Below are 26,176 nucleotides of genomic sequence, written 5' to 3'. Positions count from 1 at the left end.
AGCCAGGAATAAGCCTTGAATATTGCTAGGTATGGGTCAAAAGCCAAATAAATAACTAATAGAGAAATAAATGCTTTATACTATAGCTCTACCCTGTTGTTTTATGGTTAAACTTTAATTTCCTGTCATCACCGGGAGTTCACTTTGACAGGATGGGCAACTGTCATCTCAGTGTGATACTGGGAGGATGATGGCTAAGGAATTAAGCCAGTCATGGCTTGTGCAAGAGGAAATGTTAGGGACTAGAAAGCTGAAAATTCTGGAGTCCCTGGGCCTCGCTGGCAGCACCCTGAGAGTCAAAGATTCTAAGGAGGAAATAGGTACTGTTCTTCCCAGCACCCCCAATCATCACTATTGTTCTGAGCTGGAGGGGACATTTTGTGTGTGTGGAGGCAAAGGTCACCTGATGAACTATAGTTGCATTGGAGGCAGGAAGGACCGCTGCAGCAATGTGTTTCCATAACAACAAAAAAGGAGATGTGGATCTTCTCTCATGAACCTCCAGTATGAAGTGCATTCTTTCCTCCTCTGGCAGGTAGCAGAGGAGTACAGCCTTTATTGCAGAGGGTCGACCAGAGGCAGAGGGTGACCAGACATTTCCTCCATCAAAGGTGATGGAGAGAGAGACAGGACATTTTATGGACTGAGCTCAAATACTGGGAGGGGGTGACCTAAACAGATACCCTACTTCTGTCTAGGCAGGTTGTCCAAATAGGTTGAGGGCTAAAATGAGGAGTGGGGGGGGGGCAGAAAAGGAGGGAGAGGAAGACAGGACTTCCAGAAGGAATAGACTTACTCCATTTCAAAATCTATCTGGAACTTCCTTGAGAGACAGTTTTCATGTGCTTGGGAGCCCCAGAGCATCAGGTATGCCATTGGTCATTGGCCAGTGTGTTATGTTATCATTTAGTCATAAGTGGAGGTTAAGGTTAAGGGTCCTCTTCTCATGACATACTCATTACATTATTTCTGAGGGCTCTTCATCAAGAATGCTGAAAACAACTTCAGAGGCAGGGGCTTGTTTCTGGGGCAACAGAGGGGAAAACAGTCTTCTTTGCCCACCACCTTTTTCTTCCTTGTGTTCTTTTCTCATCTTTTTTTCTCCATGCCTTCTTTTATTTTATCTCTCATCTTCCTTTTGTCATTTAACCTTTTTAATTTTTCCATCTCTTTATTTTATTCCTCCTTTCTTCCAGTATCCTTTACTTTCTTAGGAAAGCCTAATCTCCAAGAACTAATGGAAAAAAAGAGGACTAATTCATCTCAGCTGTGAAGAATCATTATTTATTAATGTCCACTTTGTGAGAGTGGAATGAATCCTTCCCCTGTGATCCAGACACATCTTGTCAGGGCTAGTATTGCCCTTGGGTAAAAGTGTGCCCACTTTCATAGCACAAATTCCAAATGAAAGATGTTTTTATTATTAACTATCAAGAATGTATAAAACTATCAAAATAGTGAAATGGAGCCAGAGCAATAGAACAGTGAGTCAGGCACTCGCCTTGTATCAGGCCAACCCAGATTTGTTCCCTGGCATTCAATATGTCTCCCAAGTCCCACCAGAAGTGAATCCTGAGCACCAGGCCTTAATAGTGAGCACACACCACTGGATGTGGCACCAAAACAAAAACAAACGAAGCTAGTGATATGCTTGCAAGGCAAGAGAAGGACCAGATTTCATCTCATTGTTTAGACTTGTAATGTTGCAGTCTGGAGAGTCCATCTCTCCAAAAGGAATGACTGACAACCTGAAAAGCTTCTTATCCTATTCACTACAAGTTCTTCAATTAGATTCAAAAACCATACAATGTATGCAGAGAAACTAGATCAAAAGTTGGTTTTAGTATAGAAACCTAGTTAGCAAGTCAAGCTATAAATGTGAGGACAACTTTCTGTATATAAATAAGTTACTCTCAGACTGTCTGTACACAAGCATGTCTGTCTACACATATAATTAATATAAACATTTTGTCTTATTTTTAATAAAAAGAAGCATGCACATCTTATCTGAAGGTTAAAAAGAATTGTATTGATAGTACTTTTTTTTTTGTTGTTTTTGGGTCACACTGGCAGCACTCAAGGTTTACTTCTGGCTCTACGCAAAGAAATTAGTCCTGGCAGGCTCAGGGGAACATATGGGATATGGGAAATCGAACCACCATCCTTCTGCATGCAAGGCAAACGTTTTACCTCTATGCTATCTCTCTGGCCCCCTTGATTTTTAAGCTAATGTTTATACTTAAAGAAAAATAATAACTCTATGAGAAAAGAAATTATTTGCTAAAAAATGTAACATTTTTAATAATAATGATTCTTTCCCAAAAATAATACTCTGATCTTCATTTTATTGAGTCAACTGTAAATCACCTGTAAGTAGTTGTAAATGACAGGCCTTAGTAAACATAGCACCAAAAGTATCCTATATTTAATAAAATAAAGGAGGATGCATATTGTTTTCATGCTCAATAACTTAAACAAGCCTTGTACCACAATATTTACAAAGATCAATTCCCCTTGATAATATAACACATTATATTATATGTAAGTTTAACATGAAAATTAAATACAAAATATAATTTCCATGCAAGTTTTATATTTGAAGCTGCAGCCCTTGCTGGCGAGCTTTACTAACAGAACATGCTTTGTCCTTAGAGAAATGGAACAATAATGAGCCTAGCTGGCAGCTTGCTCCAGCAAGAGTGAAAGGAGGAGGCCCCATCATCTCCTCTCTCCTCCTGGTGCATCCTGGTACCTCGCTCTCTTCCCTGCTCTTCGCCCCATATCTCCAGGGTTAGGAAGGCTGCCTATGAGATTCAAATTCTGAAGAGGCAAGGGACCAAATACCCCAGATTCTAAAAGCTGTCCTTTCTTTATACTGAAGACAGTTACTTTTGTATTAAATATGAAATACTGAAAGAGAAAGTTTAAAAAAAAAAAAAACCACCACTCCATCACATAACATGCTCTCCACAGCACATAACTCTTTACCTCCCTTTAACTTTTCCTTTATATCTTCCCATCTCTTTTCTCACAGTCCTCTGCTTCCTCTCCACCACTAAATAGTTTGTATTCTGAGCTGACCATTTTAGAAAGTTAAAGAATTGCTCTGGGAATGAAATAATGTATGGTGTTGCTTCTGATTTTTAGAACCCTGGTTTTAGAAATTGGCTGGAAGAATCTGCAAGATGAAATGAATCTGCCAGAATGGCAACCACTCAAAATCACAACTCCACAGAATTCCAGCTGCTTCCTTCAAGCTCACAGGGAAATAGCTTAGAAAATGAATGTGATGATAGCATTTAAGAAAGTGAAAAATGGGCCCTGAGCAATAGCACAGTAGGTAGGATATTTGCTTTGCATTGCTGCCATGGCTGACCCAGATTTGATCCTTGGCATGCCATATGATCTCCCGAGCCTGCTGAGAGTAATTTCTGAGTGTAGAACCAGAAGTAATCCCTGAGCACTAGTCAGTTATGGCCCCACAACAAACTAGCAAAAAAGTTAAAGATATTCTAGACCTTATCAGAAGTAATTTTCTCGGGGGGTGGGGTGGTAGTGGTGGTGGTGCTGGTGGCCGGAGAGATAGCACAGAGATAGGGCATTTGCCTTGCATGCAGCCAACCCAGGAGGGACCCAGTTCAATTTTAAAAATTGTTAATGCTATTTAAAAAATAGTTAATGCGATTGGACCAAAAGTAAAATGTTGTTGTAAAATATGGAAAGATAATAGAATTTGATGCAATAATGATCCTTGCTCTTGATTTTTAATTAAGTCTATCTATGAAATAATATTATATATAACAGTAAAACTAATTATGGCAAACTATTAGAAGCAAAAATTGCCATTATCTTTGCAAAAATTGTCATTATATTTAATGCTTATGTAGTGCTGGCTCTCACTTGATTTTTATTGAGTTTGCTTTGTTTTATTGTTTCTATTACTCTAAAATCCAACTTTTCTTTCTCTTTACACGTAGCATGCTGATAACTTTAAATTGGAATTTCATCTTATAAGTGATATATATGTGTACATCTTTTTTGATAGCTAATTTATGTTAAATTAATTTGTATGAATTTTTTTTCCAGCCACAGTTATAGTGGAAGTGGAGGTAAGTCATATACTTTTGTCTATAATTTCTCCAATAAATCTTAAACATTTTGTGTATTTTCATGACAAAATGCTTTTAATTACAAAAGTGAAATTATTATTGTGAAAGAATATTATGCTGGGAACCAATGACCTTGCTTGAACCTTAGCCAATGAATAACTTTAACCAAGTTACTTCTAAGTTTGCTGTAAGACCTAAAGTAGCTATACATTCTCAGTGCCCAGAAAATTCTTCATTTTATGCCAAATATTTAAGTATGATTATAAGTTAATATATACCTTCCAGAGTATGCTTGTATGAATGACAACTTATTTTTTTTCTGATTAAAAACACAATTTTTTTCCATAATGGCTTACATGTCTTTCACAGTAGTATTTTTAGGTACATATTAACATTGAATCAGGGGAATACCCATCACCAACTATGTCCTCCCCCCATTCCAGTTCCCTTTCTACAACCCATATATCCCACCATCACCCCCCCCGGGCTGCTAGAGTAGGTGGACCCCTCTTTGTCTGGCTTACTATTAGTGATCACATATCTGTTTGGTCCTGGAACCCTCCCTTGTTTCCCCCACTATTTAAGAGGCAGAGCTAGAAAAATCGAGGTATGTGGTTTTGTTTGAAGAAAAGAAAAGCAATAGATTGGGGTACAAAATAAGAGGGAAAAAAAAAGAAGTCAAAAGTCAAATACGCTGAAAATGGGCAGAGTCCCTAGAGGCTTCCAACTTCAGTTTGAGAGAGGACGTGAAAAAGGGAATTGAAATACCACAACAATACAGAAAGAAATATCGAATTAAATAATGGTGAGCACTACAGCAATAAAGACAGGCACCACACAATAGTCTCAGTTCTGAAATCAAATCATGCTCGAGTGCAAAAAGAAAGAGAAAGACCAGGCAAAATAAAATAAAATAAAATAATATTGGAGACATCAACCGTAATCTCCACACCAAAATAAAGACGTCAAAAAAAATCAATCGATAAATAAACATGTGGAAAAATTATTGTTTTGTGCTTTTTTTCCCCCTCCTTTTCTTTATCCCCCTGCATAGGCACAGTAACTATTGGGGATATTGTAAAGGGAATTCCCTTGACCTAGGAGATACAGGGTTTCTCGACCCCTGAAGTGTATTGTCATGGGATTAACTCTAGACTCCTCGCATGATCATTTACTCTCCCCTTGCTGCTTTCGTGGTGTGTGGAAGACTTCTGCTTTGTCTTGGATGGTAAAATCAGACCTCTGTTTCTAGAGATCTTGGTGGCTGTGCAGCTCAGGGAATGGAGTTTATGAAGTCATTCTTTGTGGTTCTAGCAGTTATGCTTCTTCAGTGTCGTTTTAATCCATCTTCTGTAGATGGTGTTCTTGGTCGTTATGTTGCTCCTAGAATGGAGCCTGGGATAAAGTCTTTCGTTATGTTTCTGGAAGACCCGTACAGTTGCGGTAATGACAACTAATTTTATCTCCTTAATTATAGCTCCTAAAGACCCCTGGTTTACTTATCAATGAATTAAGAACATTTTAATGACACCTAGCTGCTTATATTCTTCTATTGAAGTAAATTTTAAAATTTATTATTCATACTTCTGCAGATACAGCACTAAATAAATAGAAATATTTATAGAATAAATAGAAATATTGTAGAAACATTGTGGAAAAATTAGGATCCTGAGCAGAGTAGGATAACAAGTTAAAACAGGAAGTTAAAATATCACTGTAAGGGCTGGAAAGATAGCGTGGAGGTAGGCCGTTTGCCTTGCATGCAGAAGGACTGTGGTTTGAATCCCAGCATCCCATATGGTCCCCTGAGCCTGCCAGGAGCGATTTCTGAGCATAGAGCCAGGAGTAATCCCTGAGCGCTGCCGGGTGTGATCCAAAAACCAAATACACACATACATACATACATATACATATATATATGTATATATACCACTTTAATAAAATGAAATACAAGACAGAGCTGCTTTTCTTTTTTGCAGCTTTCATCAGTGTTTATAAGTTGACTTTTTATTCATTTGCTTTTTTTTTTTTTTTTTTTTTTGAGGGAGATGGTTTTGGGCCACACCATTCAGGGGTTACTCCTGGCTATGCGCTCAGAAATCGCTCCTGGCTTGGGGGACCATATGGGACGCCAGGAGATGGAACCGTGTTCCGTCCCAGGCTAGTGAGCACAAGGCAGATGCCTTATACCCTGCGCCATGTCTTTGGGCCCTCTTTTTTTTTTAACTTATATCTTCATCAATATACTTTTTGAATATATACCACTAACTTCTCTTTATTGCCTCATTTCTCTTTTTTTTACAATAAAATCCAACTTTATATTCTCCCTCATTCCCTTTATCTCATCAAAAGTAAAAGGTGTACAGTCCCTTTCACCATCCCAGCACCTTTATTCTTTTAAATTAATCAGAAAAAACTTTTCCTACTATCTATGTGATATAACAAATAAAGTTGATTTTTTAATTTAAGTAGTTAATATTTTAAGAGAGATGCTTCACTTTGTTCTTGGCAGCATTTCTTATAGTAGCCAAGATAGGGAAGCAATCCAAGTGCCTAATAGATGAATAAAGTTATTGTACTATATGAATACAATGGAATGGTATTTAACTTTTAAAATAATAAAATCTTGGGACAGAGCACTATTACAGCTGGTAGAGCACTTGCCTTGCATGAGGTTAACCCAGGTCCCATCCCCAGAACCCCATATGAACCCTGTGCCTACCAGGAAGTCATCCCTGAGCACATAATCAGAAATAAAACTTGAGCACCACAAGTGTTGCCCCAAAAACAAGAATAAAATCATGAAAATATAAAAAAGAAAGTGTCCTTTTTGGCAAAATAAATCAAACTTAAAAGACAAGTCCTGGATGGTCTCACTCGTGTGTTATATGAAGAAACAAAGTTAGGAATTAAACAATGGCCATAGATAAACAGACCCCTAGCCTCTGCCAACAAAACTGATTAATAAAGGGGAGAAAGGATGAGGGGGATAGGGCAAGGTAAGAAGAGGTATAGGGATAAGGTGTCAGGCATGGTAAATTTAAATTATTTATTAATACTATTATAAGCGAGGAGCAAGTTGAGGAGGAGGAGGAGGAGGAGGAGAAGGAGGAGAAAGGAGACAATAAACCAAATAAAATGGATGTTTTCTGCATGTAAAAGAAAACAAATTTTGTTTTGTTTTGCTTTGGGGCCACACTAGGTGGTGTTCAGGGGTTACTCCTTGGCTCTGCTTTCAGAAATCACTTCTTGTAGGCTCGGGGGACCATACAGAATGCTGGAGATAGAACCCAGGTCAGCTGCTTGTAAGACAAACACCCTATTTATTGTGCTATTGCTCTGGCTCAGAAAACAAGTTTATTATCAATTTTTGAGTGACCTTTATTTTATCAAATTATAAAACTAACAGATTTTTCCTCCTCTAATCTAAAGGAATATTCCCACCTCCCCCAGATGATGATATTTATGATGGAATAGAAGAGGAAGAAGACATTGAAGGGTAAGAGTGATCAGTAAATTTCCATTGTGTAAATTCTTTACTATATTAAATATACTCGATTTTCATTTCAATAAGAAGCAGAGAATTGTGATCTTTTTACAAAATTATATTACAATGTTTGAATTAAAAACATTTTCATTAGATTAAGAGATGTAGCACACAGCTAATTTTTGGAGAGCTTTATCACTCGATAAAGAAAGCTTTATTGAGTGTTAAAGCTCGACCAAAAAAAGAGAGATTACACCTCTAACAAAATGAAGTAGCATATGATTGAAAGTACTACAAAAACTGTCAAAACAAGTGGAAAAAGAATAAAGAATTATGATGGGATACATATTTCTTCATACTCTTTCAAATTATTTATAATAAGATGTATTTTCATCTTTTATAATATCTCAAGTTTATAAGTTGTATGTAATCCTTTAAACAATAAATATAATTCTAGACAACTCAAATAGATCATATGCAATTTTTTCAGATGCAATTGATAGGATAATATGTAGTCAATATTTAGTTCTTTAAGTATTTAAACTTGAAGTGGCATTTTGAAATTTATTTTTAATTTAATTTTTAATGTAATTTCTTATTTAAAATTTTTATTTAATTTAATCACAAAATAGAGCTGAATTAATGTTTAAAACTTAACCTTGAATGAGCTTGCTCTAATGATGACCAAAGGAAATCTCTCCTAGTAGAAAAAAATACTAATTTTTCTATTACTTGCCTAGTAGCAACAGTATTCAAAGACATGTCCTTGAAGCCTAGTAGCATCAACTTATTTAATAACATGAGTAGACACTGCCTTAATGATGGATACAGTAGAATGACTTTAAATTCTGAATATTCATCCACGTCTTCACATTGCATTGGATCTTCCATTTTGATCAATGCCTGTATGCTCCAAAGCTCCATGCAACAAGTTGAAGAGCAGAGTAACACCTGGCCTTGGGGAATTTTGAAGATGTTCAAGGGAAAAGATGACAAAAAGAAAAGTACACGAGTGAAACCTAAAGAGTCTGAATCAGACAATAATGAAGGTTCATAGTAAGAGTCCACCAGCCAAACCCAGTGCACAATAACGACACTAATTTTAATTTAATCATCTGCTACTAATATTTTATAACCAGTAACAAAATTCTGACAGACGTAAACCATTTGTCATTCTCTATTAACAATCACTTTAATTCATTGTGTCACCCTTAAATATAACATTTATGTAAGAGGAGAAGGTTTTCATACATCATCACATGGGGTAGAGTTAGGTTTTGTTTTCTCTATAAGCATGTAGACACACATACTTCCTAATGCATTCGTACATAGTCACACCTTTGATTTACTAAGATTTTTTTTCTGGTCACACCCGTTTGATGCTCAGGTGTTACTCCTGGCTAAGTGCTCAGAAATTGCCCCTGTTGTGGGGGACCATATGGAATGCTGGGGGATCGAACCGTGGTCCTTCCTTGGCTAGCGCTTGCAAGGCAGACACCTTACCTCTAGCGCCACCTCACCAGCCTGATTTACTAAGATTTTTAAACTTTGGCATCATATCTAAAAGCTCACAATCCTAGTGACACATAATGGTTTATATTAGCTACTCTTAAAATAGTATTTAATTTTTTTAATTAATTGACTAGAAATAAAGGAAACAATTTGGAATTTCTTTTACCTAAATGCAGCACTTAAAGGTTCTTGTAACTCTGTGATATATTAATTCTCTTTGGATAATGATTTTTATATTAATATCATTTAAAAATCTTAAAATATTCTAATATAAAAACTAGACTTCATATTTTCTTTTCCTGGCCCTCACATAGCACCTTAAATATAATTTTATATATATGGATTTAAAAGCTCTTAATAACTTTCTCTAAAATAGTCTTTTTATACAATCACAATACTAAAGTCTACATAGAACATTGATTTTACATATATTTCCTGACTTTGAGCTGTTTTGTGAAACACTATAACAGTATTTCAAAAATTAGACATTTAAAATTTTTTTATTTGGGAGCCATACCTGGCTGTGCTCAGAGATTACTCCTAACTCTGCTGATGGAACAAACACTCCTAGCAGAGCTCAGTGGACCATATATGGTGCTAGAGCTCAAACCCGGGTAGGCTATATTCAGGGCATGTGCTTTTCCCACTTAAAGTACCACTAATAGTTTCCACTATATTATTTCTCCAGCTCCAAGACACTTAAAGTGTTTAAATGAAGATAACAAGAAATCTCTTGATGTAGCAGTGTTGCTCATAGGTTTCACTTAAAAATAAAAGCAGATGGGGCCGGGCGGTGGCGCTGGAGGTAAGGTGCCTGCCTTACCTGCGCTAGCCTAGGAGACGGACCGCGGTTCGATCCCCCGGCGTCCCATATGGTCCCCCAAGCCAGGAGCAACTTCTGAGCGCATAGCCAGGAGTAACCCCTGAGCGTTACCGGGTGTGGCCCAAAAACCAAAATAAATAAATAAATAAATAAAAGCAGAGATGTTATGTCTGCTTCAATTACTCATCACTTTGTTTTTGATGATTTTTAACTAATATTCTTTCACTCTTTCATATGTGTGCACCATTCTTTGAGTGATTTATGTGTTATGTATGTGTCTATGTTTAAAGTTCAGAAAGTAATGAAAGCAAAAATCTTTTGCAACTAAATTTCACTCACTCCTGATTTCAGATCACTCCTATTAATAGTCACTCTCATTTCAGTAGATATTCCTTTCTTAGTCACCATTCTCCATATATGTACATAGTGGGTAAGTGTGATTATGTATAGGTTAATATGACTTTCATTGGATTTTTGACTCTGTATTTTTATCATTTGAGTCAAATAAGCAGTTTACTGCCAGAATTATGCCACAACTACTTCAAAATAGAGTCCATTTTATTTCCTCTGGTATAATAATATAAATAACTAAGCTTCATAGAACAAATATGAAAACATTAGTCCAAGACTATGGGGAAAATAAACCAAGGAATATCTTGACTATTCATTATTAAGCCTAACACTGGAGTTTAAAAACATCTGGCCAAATCTCATATTACTGGATAGAAACTAGAACTTTGTGGAGAAATGGAGAGTAAGAAAGGAATGATGGTCAACAAATTTATTAGTCTATCTACACTTTTACTTATTATTTTACCACCCTAAATACTCCCATTTGTGTTTACATTAGACTGATTATAATTGTTCTGATTTCCTTTCCAGTTTTCCTTCTCCTCCTAAACAATTGGGTAAGTAATAAAATCTAATTGCATATTTTATGTCCTACTTCTTAAAATTAAGGTAGAGGGAAATCATGGTTATAGTACATTATTAGCAGAAGTGTGAAATTACATAATCACTCTGGAGAGTAGTTTCTTAAATGGTAAGTATGCATTTACCTTATTATTTAGCAATTACACTCTTAGGTATTAAAGAAATTAAAGTGCATATCCAAAAAACCCTTTGAAATATGAGTTTTTTTTAATAGTGGTCATGCTCAGCTATGCCCAGAGGCCATGGTCACTCTCAGCAAAGCTCAGCCAGGCTGTGCTGGGGTGTCATTGAGACTGCACTCTGAGGCATTTGGGGGACTTTACAGTACTGGGGGCTGAGCACATGCTTAGTTCATGCCTTATCACTTATCAAGCTGATAGCTTGATCATTTTATGTTTATCTGATGAAATTTTTTAGTATAAGTATAGGAAGAATACACACATGTGTATGCAATATGTATAATTAGTGCATATCTATGTATGTATTAGTAGATAGATGATACATGCATGCATACATACACACATGAATAAGGTGTTCTTCTAGTTTGTTTTTGGCATTGGGGCCTATATACTGCTATGCTCAGTGATCACAGCTAGTGGGATTTATGAGACTCTATGAGTGCTAGATATCAAACCCAGGTCAGCTGCATGCAATACAAGCACCCTAACTACTATATTATTTCTCTGGTCCTGTAAATACAATTTTAAAGTCAATCAAATTTTTTGTTATTAGTAGAAAATATTTTGGCTTTCTATAATATCCACCTCTTAAGATAGTCTAGTGATCCCACTCCTTCACACAAAAACGTTACCTTGCAGTGACACAGCAAAACTATAGTCATTGCAGCACAGTTTACAATAATCAAGTTCTGGGAAAAAATCAAAATGTCCAATGACAGATGAACTAATAAAGAAGTTGTGGTATTTAAAGATAATAAAATAGTACTCAGTTATAAGAAAAGATGAAATCTTGTCTTTTACTACAATTTGGATAGAGCGAGAAGTGGTCCTATTGAAGGAAGTCAGAGGGAGAAAAAAACAGGATAATTTCATATATATTATATATGAAGAAATAGAGCAAGGGAGCAGAAAGTCTCTAAGGATAACAAACTCTTGAGTTTTAATTACAAAACAAGCTAAAAAGCAGGTGGGAGGTGGGGAAGTAAAAGAATGCCTAGAATTGACTTAGGAACAGTGCTGGAAGGTCTCTATTTCTGGAGGTGGTGGGAATAAGTACCTTCTGTACATCAAATGCATAAGCATTAACACTCTTGTTACCACAATTACATTTTTTTAATGTTAGCAAGTTTTTCAGCTGTCTCTTCATCATAATCTGCTATGGAACATCTTAATTGGTGTAGAGGAGACACATTATTTTGTTTTCTTTTAATTAAAATTAAAATATTTTAATCTTTCTTTTTTTTTTTTTTTTGGTTTTTTGGGCCACACCCGTTTGATGCTCAGGGGTTACTCCTGGCTAAGCGCCCAGAAATTGCCCCTGGTTTGGGGGGGACCATATGAGACGCCGGGGGATCGAATCGTGGTCCTTTCCTTGGCTAGCACTTGCAAGGCAGACACCTTACCTCTAGCGCCACCTCGCTGGCCCCATTTTAATCTTTCTTGATGAAGTAGTCTGGGTTGCAATACTGCTAGTGACAGTTTCATGTACATAATTTTATCACTACAACCATCACCAGAGTACATGCTTCTCTCCTCGAGAGTCTCAAAGTCCCTTACTTTTCAGCCCTTAATTCATCCCCAGAAACTCAGAAAGAAAAGGATCTAAGGTTTCCTGGTGGAGTCATGCAGTAATTTAGCATATCTGCCTTGCAAACCTGTGGTCATGAGTTTGAATCCTTGTTGTCCACATCTGCTCAGAACAATCCTGGCAGATCTGCTCTATGAGCTTGACAGCTCTGTTGTCTGTAGTCCTCAGAGCTATAAGTTATTTTCAGTCACAGCACTGCCAGGTATGTGTGAACAGCACAATAAAAAGGGGGACCAATCTCCATTGAGCATCAGAACTAAAATAAGATGTGAGCACCATGTCCAAGAAATGTGATTTCCTGTGAGCACATGTGCTTGCATTGCAGTGATCCCCAGGGAGCATCACAAGTATAACTTGTGTTTCCATCTAAGAGTTCAACCCAAGCACTTTGCAACTAAAGGGAGTATTACTCTTGGTGAGCAGCAAGGCCAACTATGCAGACACCATATAATTGTGACCCGGGTGAATAGCAAAACCATGCAAATATGCAAGTTGCTGTTGGCCTATCACAGCATAGCAAGCACAAAGTGAATAGGAGAATTAGATAAGAAAAAGAAAAGAATCTAAATATTAGGAATAAAGAAACACTGATTCATTATATCCATAAGCTACTTTTCCACCAATATCAATCCTAAAACATAAGAAATTTCTTACTGGGACAGAAAGTATAGGGATTAAGGCACTTATCTGGCACAAAGTGAAGCCATTTCAATCCCCAGCACTGCATTGGCCTCTAGAGCACTTTCAGGGGTGATCCTTGAGAACATAGCCAGAAGTAAACCCAGAGCACCATTGGCTGTGGCCCACCCCACTGCAAAAGAAATGTTTTATTAAAAAGAATTCTGGAAAGAATTTTCCACATAAAGGTGGTGTCACTTGTATTTCTATAAGGTAAAAGTTAATGAGGAACAGATCCATGAGTGAAAAAGAATGATAGCCAGAGGGAGTGGAGAGAAAAAAGCATAACCTTATAAATACAAGATGCCTATTAAGTTAGCACCCAAACCCCAAGAGAATCAGGTTCAATGTTCTTGTTCTGCAGACCAACAACCAGTAACAATCAGATGTTTATCACATTTACCTTTAACTAATCCAGCAGTGAAGGCCAAGGAGAAAATCTTGGCCTGGAGTACCTGCTTTCTACATGCCTTAGAGTGAAACCCTTCCTCAGAGCCAGTAGGTAGAAGCATGCCTGGTCATGCTGGCTATGCACCCCCATACCCTAAAACAAGCATTTTAGTTAAATTATATTGTTTGGATTTATTATATTCAGAACATAATAGTCACCATCACTGACTTATAGTTTCTCCCTTCTCTTGCATTGTTGTCAAAGTTATCATTGCTATGATGACAGGGCAATATTAGTTGTGGTTCACATATACTTGGTTGTGGTAATAGTACAGATCTTCACACTCAGAAGTGCACAGGGAACGCAAGCAGTTGTGCTACTTAGATCTTGGCACATGGGCTACATGCATGCAAAGCAGGTGCTCTCCCACTGAGCTTCTTCATTCCTGGTTCCTTCATTGACAGAGGGACACTTCACAGCCCACCAAATAACAGATCCTCTTCCAAGAGAATGTACCAAGACAGCAGGATGATTTTTGTTGTGGTTGAATCCAACTTTTTAATAAGAATACCATTAATGCCCTTAGCAAACTTTGAGTGAAAAGTACTGTAACATGTGATATTGTGTCTTTTGTTAGGAGATGAAGTCTATGATGATGTGGATGCCTCTGACTTCCCTGCTCCACCTATGGAATTGAGGTAAGGCAAAAGTTCTCATTAGAAAGAAATATCAAAAATGAGATTGCTCAGGATATTCAACTGGAATAAAATCATGGAGCACATGTCTGCTGCCTATGATCCTCTGTCCTCTGCTTGGTCCCATTTTAAGAATTCTTCCAGAATTACAAATAGGAAGCCCAGCCTGATGGCAATCCTCGTCCTCTTTCATCTACTCCTGCTCCTCCTCCTTCTATTCTTCCACTTTTTCCTCCTTCTCCATCTTCTACTTCACCACCTACTCCTTCATGCTCCTCTTCTGCCTTCTGCTCCTCCTCCTCCTTAGTCTTCTTCCCTTTTTCCCCACTTTCTCTTCCTGATGCTCTTCATCTTTTTTTCCTGCTCCTTCCCTCTCTCCTCTATCACCATCTCATTCTCTTCCTCTCATCATTTTTAGAAGTTTTGTTCCTTCCTGATTACTCTCTTTCTTGTGGTTCACTAATGTCTATATCATTTATTTATTTATTCACTGGGAAAATATAAAACGTTTGTCACTTTTTTAAATTTTTTCTTACTTTTTCCCCCCAAAACCATTTTATTTCTTCCCAACCTTTATCAACCAAGTTCTAACCTTGCCTTCCTCCACAAGAAGAGTGCTTCCTTTTATATTTTTATCTGTTGTTTTAAATGTGTTTTAGTTGGGCTAGAGAGATTGCATAGCAGTATAGTGTTTGTCTTTCATGCAGACTAATGGTGGTTTGAATCCCGGCATCCCATATGGTCCACCGAGCCTGCCAAGGGCTATTTCTGAGCGAAGAGCCAGGAGTAACCCCTGAGCAATGCTGGGTGTTACCCAAAAACCAAAAAGAAAAAAAAAGTGTTTTAGTTATATTTTATTTTCAAAGAAAGCATCAGGTTATCAAAGGTTTTATTCAGTTTTTAATTCAGTAGTGTGTGATGACGTTTTCAACTCATGTTAGGTTTCTATTTAATTTGGGGCATAAATTATAAGAAAATATAAGATCAGTTCATATAATTAGCTAGCATTTTTTGGCTCACTGAAGGTATATTTTTCATTTTGGGTATGAATTGTAAGAAAGTATAAGATCAATTTATTCAAATATAGAACCTTTTTAAAATTATTTTTAAATAGAAAATAACACTGTGGGATGCACTATAGATTATTGAGGTTTTATACACTATATAAATGTAAGAATATTTCTTTAGCTTTTTCAAAAACTTTGGAAAGGTAAATAAAAAGATCTTGAACTTGATTTGTGTGTGTGTGGGACCTGACAGTCATGATGGCTTCAGGGAACAAAATGTGGTACTGAGAATCAAATCTGGGTTAGCACCATGCAAAGTAAGTGTCTTACCCATTGCACTATCTCTCCAGCCCCCTATAATATGCTATTTTAAGCTAGTGGTTCTGGTTCTCAAACTTAGTTGCAAGTTAATATCACCTGAGTACATTTTTTCTTTCTTTGTTTTTTTATATTTCACCCAACTGATATTATTTATGTTGTTGTTGTTCTTGGACATAGCTTATATTCTTATAGACTAGTTTCTGCATTATGAAATTGTATAATTTATTACAATTAATTTATGCACTGTTTACATTCTAAGAAAATTATGAACAAAGAACAAAGCATCAATGTAATATAATTTCTTATGTATTACCATTTCATATTTTGAAACAAAACCTATGTGTTTTTCCTTCCTAGTCAAGATATCAAGGCCAAGACACAAGAAAAAGACCTTAAGAAGTTAAAAAAGCAAGAAAAAGAAGAAAAAGAGTTTAGGAAAAAATTTAAAGTACGTTATATTTAATATTATAAAAAATTTCAAAGCAAAAATAGAAATATGGATTATTTTCTAATACCAAAATATAAGAGAAATTATTATAAGTATCTATATACCTTGATTTTCTATATATCTATATATCTTGATTTTCCACAGAATTTTAAATCTAAATTTATTTCTATGTCAAGTTAGAATATTATTATAAACATGTATACACCATAGCAGGAGCTAGAGAGATAGTACATGGGTTAAGGCACTTGCCTTGCACATGGCTAATTCCAGTTAGGTCCATAGCACAATATATAGTCCTCTGCATCCTGCTAGGAGTGATCTCTAAGCACAGCCAGGAATAAGTCCTGTGCATCATTGAGTGTGGCTCTGAAACCAGTATATATTTATACATTGTCATGATCATATAAATTAGTTTTTCGTTGAACTTTGATAAGAACGGAATCCAAAATTAGAATAAAGTAAAGTGTACTATATATTCTTATAGATAGTCCTATTTGGGAACATTAGGTTATTGTTTTGATGTTTTATTTTGTTTTTGTTTTTGAGCTATACCTACTAATTCTCAAGAATTACTCCTGTCTCTATGCTCAGGGATTATTTCTGGTGGTGCCCAGAGACCATATGGGGTTCTGGGGCTAAATCTGAGCTGTCTACATGCAAAGGAAATACCTACTGAAATATCTCTCCAGCCCCAATATAACTATAATTAACAGTATTGTAAAGCATGGTGTTTTTAATTGTGATATATAATACATATAATGGAATATTACTAAACCTCAATAAATAAGTTTTATCTTTTGCATATAGACTAGCATATTCAAGGGTAAAACTTGAGACCAATTATGACTAAAAATACTGAAAATCACATATCTGGGATCTAAAAAAACCAAACTCATAGAAATATAGTAGAATGACAGTATCAAAGGCTGAGGATTAGAGGTTTTGAAAGGAATAAGGACATGTACTAAAAGAACTGGGGCCAGAGTGATAGCACAGCTGTAGGGCATTTGTCCTGCACACAAATATATATAATTAATATATATTATATTTATTATATTATATTATATTATATTATATTATATTATATTATATTATATTATATTATATTATATTATATATGTTATATATAACTTATATTTAAATATATTGTATTAATCAGATATTAATATAATGCCTCTAGATATAGTTAATAAATTGGAGATATACAACACACTGTACAACAATTTCATTATAGTTAACAATAGTGTTATATCAATTTAGACAATTATCATAGACAATATATACACCATAGAAGCTAGAGAGATAGCACATAGGTTAAGGCATTTGCCTTGCACATGGCTGATTCCAGCTCAGTACTACTGAGTGGAGGCTTTTTATTTTTTGGTAAGTGGAGGCTTTCTTAATACACCTATCTACAAATGTACAACTTTAAAACAGTTATCAATAATGTGTCAATAATAATAATCAATAATAATGTATCAGTAATGTACTTTTTTATGCTTGCAGTATGATGGTGAAATCCGGGTCCTATATTCAATTAGAGTTTCTCCTTCCTTAACTGCTAAAAAGTGGGGCAATAGAGATTTACAGATAAAGCCTGGAGAAGCCCTGGAAGTTATACAAAGCACTGACGATACAAAAGTTCTCTGCAGGAACGAAGATGGAAAATGTAAGTCGCTGTTTATGATATTCAACAGAGTTGGTGGCATTTGCTATCATATACTGTTCTAAATGAATACAATTGAGTTCTTGTCCTCAAGGAGAGGAACAGAATAGAATGATCTCTCCCATATGCAGGACATAAAGAAGCATAGTAGGAGAATAACAAATGTCCAAAGATAACAGGAACTGAGATTGGTCTTTAGTTGGAAGCTTATCATGGGTGAGGGGAGAACAGGGAGTGTGCAGTTGGATAGGGAAGGACACTGGGACAGTGGTCGAGAGGGGGGGCACTCTGGTGAGGAGTATAGTGCTGGAATGATTTATACAAGAAATCCTACATTTAGCAGTATTGCAAACCATGATATCTAATATAAAATAAAAAGTTTATTGTATAAAATAAATAAATGTTAATTTTAGTTATTTTATAAATAAAATAGAAAATTTAAGAGAGTTCTTGCCCTCTTTGACTTTTATTTTTAAGCTATTAAAGATGACAGATAGAAATGCTAATTTGTCTAATTTGAAAAGGATGTGCCTGTTTCATTGAAAACCCAGAGAAGAGTTACACAAAAATGTTGTGTTATGTTTAAAAAGCCTGTTTGACTATCCATATCTGTCCAATACACATGGAAGACATAAACTCTGAGTCAAATTTTAATGACAGGAATGTGACTTGAGGATAAATACTGAAGTTAGTTTTTAAAAATAAAGCATAATTGGGGCCAGAGTGGTGGCGCTAGAGGTAAGGTGTCTGCCTTGCCAGAGCTAGCCTAGGACGGACCACGGTTCAATCCCACGGCGTCCCATATGGTACCCCCAGCCAGGAATGATTTCTGAGCGCCTAGCCAGGAGGAACCCCTGAGCATCAAACTAGTGTGGCCCAAAAATCAAAATTAAAATAAATAAAACATAATGATTATATGGTGGGAATATAAACCTAAAGTTATTATGGTGGAGGTACAGTTGGGTGGAATGTGGGTTATGGGAGTAGTTTAGTAATCAAGACTAATAATTTAAAGGCCAGAGAGATACTGCAAGGGGTGCTGCATGTGCTTTGGATACAGCCAAACCCAGTTTGATCCTCCAGTATCACATACATTTGATCTCCCCAGCACTGCCAAGAGTAGCTCTTGCCAGATGTATTTACAAAATAAATAAATAAATAAATAATAACAACAAAGACTCAAAGCTTTCAGAGAATGGATACACAGTGCTCCATGAACAAAGAAATTTCTTATCCAGACTAACATTTTTGAGAATATATACTTAGAAGTAGCATCATGCAGAAAAATATGCACTAAAATATCATTAAAATATTAAAATCTTGGGCTAGAGCGGTGGCACAAGCAGTAAAGCGTCTGCCTTGCATGCTAGCCTAGGATAAATCTCGGTTTGATCCCCCGCCTCCCATATGATCCCCCAAGCCAGGAGCGATTTCTGAGTGCATAGCCAGGAGTAACCCCTGAGTGTCACTGGGTGTGGCCAAAAATCTTCCAAAATTTTTCAAATAATTTAATAAATGTTGACAACTATATCAAATATAAATATTTGACATGATACTAGCATAAAGAAAGTCTCATGATGTAATAAAAGATAAGTAAAAAAGAGCCTAAGATGAAAGAGAATTTAATTATATAGAAACTAGGAGTGGGGCCAGGGCGATAGCACATCAGTAGGGCGTTTGCCTTACATCTCATATGGTCTGTTGAGCCTGACAGGAGTAATTTTTGAACGCAGAGCCAGGAGTAACCCCAGAGAGCTGCCGGGTGTGACTCAAACCCCTCTCCCCTACCCCCACCCCCACACACAAAGAAACTAGGAGTGGTTAGTAGTTCAGTGGAAAAATTAAAAGGGGAGGAGAGGAAAAGTATTAATCAAAATATTAATAATGACCAAAAAAAGTTGATGCATCTAAACAAATTTGCTATTTTTGCTCTGCGTGCAAATATCTTCACATTTTTCACAATCAAGAACTGTTCTAGTTCTGTCATTAGGACCTCTCTTCAGGCCACAAGTATTAGGCACATCTTGTCTAGGATGTGCAATAAAAAATCTTGCCATGCTGTTCTGAGAATTTTGTCCTTCACAACAATTTCTACCATCTGCCTTTAATATCCATGTACATCCTGTGGGGTCTTATTCAAAATGCAAGTTCTAATGCATTAGGTCTAAGTGATATGTATGTAGCATTCTAAGTACCCTAGCTCCAAAGTAACTTTTGCTTCAGGTCCATGGAATATGTTCATAAATAATAAAGATGTGGCTGATCTCATGAACAAATTTTATGAATAAATTTTATGTATATTTATATAAACATAGCATTAACAGTATATATAAATTAGAATGCAGGAAACAGAAGTTACGAGAATGTTACTATCTTCCTAGAAGCTAATGGATCTGAAGCATGAAAGAGTCTTAACCTAATTCAGTGATCAATTTTGTTATCTGTTGTCATTTCTTATATACAATAATTAACTTATTGATAATTTACAATAATTCTGACTTACAAGAATTTATGACCTGATCAAATGATACACAAAAGTATTATATTTTAAAATCATATAAAAACCAAATATAAAGTTGATTACAATCAAGTAATCCATGTAATGTTGTTTTGCTACTACTGCTGCTGCAATACCAATGCACTTCATCATTGAAACCTAATCCCATTAATGTTTTTTTAAATTACTCTCATACTTAATAATTATATTGGTAAAAACTCATGTATGGGTTCATGTGGGAAGGATTTTAATTTGCTTTAGGATTTTCCTTGGTTTGTTTTTATTTTGGGGGCCACACCTGGCAATGTGGCTTTATCCTGGCCTTGCATACCCAAATCAACTCCTACTTGACCACAAGCATGGCAGACACCTTGCCCACTGTAATATCTTTCCAGTCCACTGGTTTGGTTTTAATTGTAAGGTTTTCTTTGGACTGAATCTTGTCTTAGACTGGATTCTCCATTTGGAAGGTGACTCTAGGAATGCTGTAGAAAAGCATTCAGGAGAAAGTAGAAGTTCCCACTTGGATAACTAGACTTTAAACTAGCTGGTTATTCTGAGAGGAAGTGTTGTCCATCCAACAGGATCCAATTTAGGGTTTTGATATTTCATTTCCTGTCTAGCAAAGCCCAAACTCCAAAATCTGTTCCTATGCCAGCAGGAATCATTTAGGAAACTGAGCAAGTGATGAGAAGAGCTGTGGAACCCAGAAAATAACCAGAAATTAATGCATGTTTTGTTAATTTAAAGTTGACAAAAGCACGGAAGTAGGGAGGGTGGAGGTGCCTCTTGGTACAAATTGTCCATTCCTGTTTCAAGTCACTCCTATATTTAATCCTCATATCAGGTTAATTTCACTTTTATTTTTCCTAACCACTTGCTTTTCTAGATTTTTTTAAAATATCTTGTTTGTCCTTCATTCAGCTGTATCCTTACCTTTCTTAATTCTGATCAATTTTCTCACATTCCTCTAGAATGTAGAGAATTACTGTAATCATTTAAACTTCTCTCACCCAAGTTTTAAAACAATCTTTCAAATAATTTTCAGATGTTTTTAATTTTTATTTAGTCACTTACAAACTACAAACTTACTCACAATTGGGTTTCAAGCATACATTTTTTTTCTTTTTCTTTTCTTTTTTTTTTTTTTTTTTTTTTTTTTTTGGTTTTTGGGTTACACCTAGCAGAGCTCAGGGGTTACTCCTGACTCTAAGCTCAGAAATCACTCCTGGCAGGCTCAGGGGACCATATGGGATGCCAGGATTCGAACCACCATCCTTCTGAATGCAAGGCAAATGCCTTATCTCCATGCTATCTCTCCAGCCCCATACATTTTTTTTCAATACTGTTCTCTTCCTCCTTTTTTTAATTGACCAGTGTCCATTTGCCTCCAACTACCAGCCTTCCTCTAAGAGGGGAACTATGTATATATTCAATATCACCTTTCAGCACCACCTCCATTTTCCACTTAAATGTTTTTCTCCACCATAATCTTTTAGGTAATTTCTACTGTCTCAAACAATTCACTCTCAGCACTATTCTCCAAATAGTAGTAGTATAGGGCTAATCCTAACTCTTTTCTAAGAGAAAATTTTTGGGAACCATGTGGTACTAGAGACTTAGCCCAGACCTTCTCTGTGCATTGCATACCCTCAATTCTTTTGAGCAAACTCTCTGGCCACCCCCACTTTTTTGTTTGTTTGTTTGTTTGGTTTTTTTGGTCACACCCAGTGGTGCTCAGTAGTCTGAGCTTTGCGCTCAGTAGTCGCTTCTGGCAGGATCAGGGGACCATATGGGATGCTGGTATTCAAACTGGAGTACTTCCTGTGTTGGCCAGTTCAAGTCAAATGCCTTACCACTGTGCTATCGCTCAGTGATCCACAAAAATTATTTTAAAAAACACAAAATCTTGGGGCCAGAGCTATAGCATGGAGATAAGGCATTTGCCTTGCATGCAGAAGGACTGTGGTTCGAATCCCGGCATCCCGTATGGTCCCCTGAGCCTACCAGGAGTGATTTCTGAGTGTAGACTCAGGAGTAATCCCTGAGTGCGCTGGGTATGACCCCAAACGAAACAAAACAAAACAAAACAAAAAGAACACACAAAATCTTTAGGCAATTCACCAACCTTTTAGGATCAAGCCTCTCTCTCTTATCAAGTGTTTCCCATCTGTAGATGGCACTCCTAAAACACAAGCTACTTGTCATTTCTTAAACAATTTATGCTATTTATTCATCTATATTGCTTTATTCTATATGAAATGTTCAATATTGTCCAGGGAAAAAAAACTCATTTGTAGTCTAAAGTTGAAAACATACTCATGCTAGACTCTAAATACTCGATCACAATGAAATCTTCCCATACCTCAGGTTTTTGGGTCACACCCGGCAGCGCTCAGGGGTTCCTCTTGGCTCTACGCTCAGAAATCATTCCTGGCAGGCTCGGGGAACCAAATGGGATGCCTGGATTCGAACCAGTGTCCTGCATGCAAGGCAAACGCCCTACCTCCATGCTATCTCTCCGGCCCCCAAGCTACTATTTTAATTGCAAATAAAAGTCCTTATTGTTTTACAATCTATTTTTCTTGCTAGACTCTGAACTCAAGAGAATAGCTTTAAGAAATATTCTCAACATCACAGAGCCAGCACATTCTAGTACCTTGTTTGGGATTTGCTGAGTTCAGTATAATAATTTGTAGAGTGCAATTGAATAACTGAGTGAAAGTTTAACACAGACACTTATAAAAAGAGTCTGTTGAATAGTTTAACTTGCTAGAAGAGCTTTACTGTGCTTAGCCTTAGTCACTATGGTTTGTGTATTTTCACGTAGTTGGTGGCTCTAAATTTTTCAGTTCCTTTTCTTAACATCTTCTGATTAGCAGTTAAGGCATTTGTAATCCAACAATACGAAGACTGTAACATTGCCCTTACTCTCAATTTCTTTCTAATTCATCAATGAAAAGAAAGCATAGTTGTTGTTGTTTTTTAAGTAAAACAGGTTTTATTTGGAAACTGAGGAAGAATGGAGAGGAAGAGGATAAAAAAGAAAAAATGTGGAGCTAGAGAGATAGTATAGTGAGTAGAGCATTTGCCTTGCACGCTGCCAACTGGGGTTCACTCTCCAGCATCTCCAGAGCTCACCAGGAATAATTTTTGAATGCAGAGCTAGGAGTAACCCTTGATCATTGTCAGCTATGGACCAAATAGCAAAAAAATAAATAACTAAAACAAAGAGAGAGTAACTGGACTCAGGAGACAGCCTCAGTACACCAGTGTGAGAATACATGAAAGCATGAAAGTACAAATAATAAGAGGCTCTGGAGAGGCAGGCGACATGTGCTCAGGCATCAGGTGCCCAGGCAACACATGCACGTGCCAACATAGCTTTCTTACACACAATTTGTAAATATAGAAATTAATGGTTAAGCATTAAACCATTTTTTCCCAGGCATTATCACACCTGATCAAGTCTTACCACTACTTATAAAAGTCAATTTGTAGATGTTGAGATATTTCTGCCATATTTCTAACTCTTTAGAATTTCTCACCAATATTTATACTTATTCCACAATTGAATAGATCATGAACTTTGAGTTTTCTCACATTCTGTCACTGGAGGAAAAGTTTGTGACAAAAAAAAATTGTAGAATGAGACATGAGCTGAATGTTGTAAGTAGCCAAAATGTTCTGTTTTCTTGGAGTGTCAAAGAAAGGGGGGAAATAAAGCATGTTTCGAATTTTATATTTTCCCAGTTATTTCCTATGCAATTTTATTTCCAAATTTAAAAACGACACATGCTCAAGTGAAGTTTTTCTTTTTAACTCAGAAAATTAAAAATTCACCTGATTTGAAATTCTAGGAAGATTAGGAAGAGAATTATTTTTTTTTGGGGGGGGGGGGTTGGGTCACACCCAGCAGTGCTCAAGGGTTACTCCTGGCTCTATGCTCAGAAATTGCCCTTGGCAGGCACAGGGGACCATATGGGATGCCGGGATTTGAACCACTGACCTTCTGCATGAAAAGCAAATGTCTTTCCTCCATGCTATCTCTCCAGCCTCAGGAGAGAATATTTTTACCCTCCAAGACTGAGGCTGAATCAAGGGCTTCAGCATGCACTCGAGGGCTTTGAGCTATCTCCCATTATATTTTGTATATTTTCTTCATTTACATTATAAGTCCTTTTCCCTGAAAGTGGACATTGTTTCACTTACCTAGGCAAATGTGTATTCATAGTTTTGTTTTTTAAATTGAAAAAATTTTATTTCTGAACTTATTCACAGCCAATGGATGAACCAGGAAATAATAAAAGGCATCATTCTAAATCTAATCAAAATATTGCAATCAAATATTTTTTATTTTTCAAAAAAATTCTTCTTTTGTTTGCTTGATAATTTTCTGTTTATAATGCCCTTCTGAAAGGTGACTCATTAGTGCCAGGACATATCAACACTATGGCACACGAACATTTTGAGAAGAAATTAACTGGCACATATGGGGTTGGGTGTTACTTTCTCACTAGCTCCATCCTGCCACATATTTCAAAACATTTGTTTCAAGTCACTGTGTTCTGTTCTGTGAATGTGAGGGATCCAAATAATAACTGCATATTAAGTAAGAGAATTCCTTAAATAATAGCACCCATGATATGACAAGGTTACTAAACATGGAAGCCATGTACACAACCAAGCTGATTTTTCTGTTTATTTCATCTTTGTATGTAGTTTATTAACATTTTCTATGACAGTTATACATAGAATGTGTGAAAAAGAGAGCTTTTATATCCCCAAAACTATTATTTCTAGGAACTATAAAGGGATGATTATGTGATTTTGACACTGTAATAAATCATGCTTTAAGAGGATTCAATTTTAGCAGAGGTTTTTTTTTTCGAGGTACTAACCAGTAAAACCGATGCTGTATGAAAAGTCATTAACCTTGTAAAAATGCTATATAATAGTAATTTTATAGATACTAGCTTCAAATTGTATCACTTAGGGAACTAAGAGCAGCACAGTGCCATCCATGCTCCATCTCACTGATAGCTTATTTATTATGGGCTCTGAAAGGAATATTGAGCAGTTTTGCTGCTAAATATAAAAAAATATGAAAGATTATGTCTTAGATTTGGTGATATCTTAAAACACCTGCAAGTGAACTATAGAAGAAACTATGTTTAATTAACTCCCTAAATTGGGATCATATGGGTAATACACAAAGAAATAGATTCAAAATTGAGAATGTTGTACTAAGATCTAAAGCTGCTCTATGAAGAAAAACTTTAAATTTAACAGGAAAGAAGTAAAGATTATTAATTGAATGAAAGAAATATGAGAGAGAGAAAAAGAAAAGTAACAGTTAATTTGAATGAAAAATGTGTATTTTCAGACAAATAGAATTACTCTAGATATTATTATTATTATTATTATTATTATATCAGTGTCATAAAAGGGGGGCAGTAAAGGGTTACATAGAACAGCAGGCAAGGTGCTTGCCTTCTATGTGATTGACCTAGGTTTGATCTTGACATCCCAAGCACTACTATGAATGGTTCCTGAGTGTAGAGCCATGACTAACTCCTGAGCACGGCCAAATGTAGCTCCCCAAAAACTTTAATAAAGATTTTTCAAGTTTGTTGTAATTTTTCTTTTTCTTTTGCAGATGGTTATGTCCTTCGTACTTACTTGGAGGACAAGTAAGTTTATTTCTTCTGATTTACACTTGTAATAATAATGTTATGCCTTTTTTTGTTTGTTTGTTTTGCCTTTCTTTAGGCAACATTGCTGATATATTAAAGCTTTATAATCTTTGGGAGTATCTTTAAAACACTATTATACTCATGTA

General features: G+C 36.1%; 1 protein-coding gene across 1 annotated transcript in view; it reads left to right on the top strand.

Annotated features, from left to right (window-relative positions):
• The window catches only part of FYB1 (FYN binding protein 1), a 97,443-nt gene that overhangs the window by 66,102 nt on the left and 5,165 nt on the right, over positions 1-26,176 (top strand). Inside the window, 9 exon segments of the mRNA XM_049767686.1 lie at positions 4,087-4,109; positions 7,542-7,608; positions 8,515-8,652; positions 10,814-10,839; positions 14,085-14,090; positions 14,338-14,409; positions 16,086-16,171; positions 17,678-17,840; positions 25,994-26,027. Coding sequence (XP_049623643.1) covers positions 4,087-4,109; positions 7,542-7,608; positions 8,515-8,652; positions 10,814-10,839; positions 14,085-14,090; positions 14,338-14,409; positions 16,086-16,171; positions 17,678-17,840; positions 25,994-26,027 — 615 coding nt within the window.

Source organism: Suncus etruscus, chromosome 2, assembly GCF_024139225.1.
Source record: "Suncus etruscus isolate mSunEtr1 chromosome 2, mSunEtr1.pri.cur, whole genome shotgun sequence".
Classification (NCBI taxonomy): Eukaryota; Metazoa; Chordata; class Mammalia; order Eulipotyphla; family Soricidae; genus Suncus; species Suncus etruscus.
Note: the sequence above shows the minus strand (reverse complement) of the source record. Positions and strands in the feature narration are given on the sequence as shown.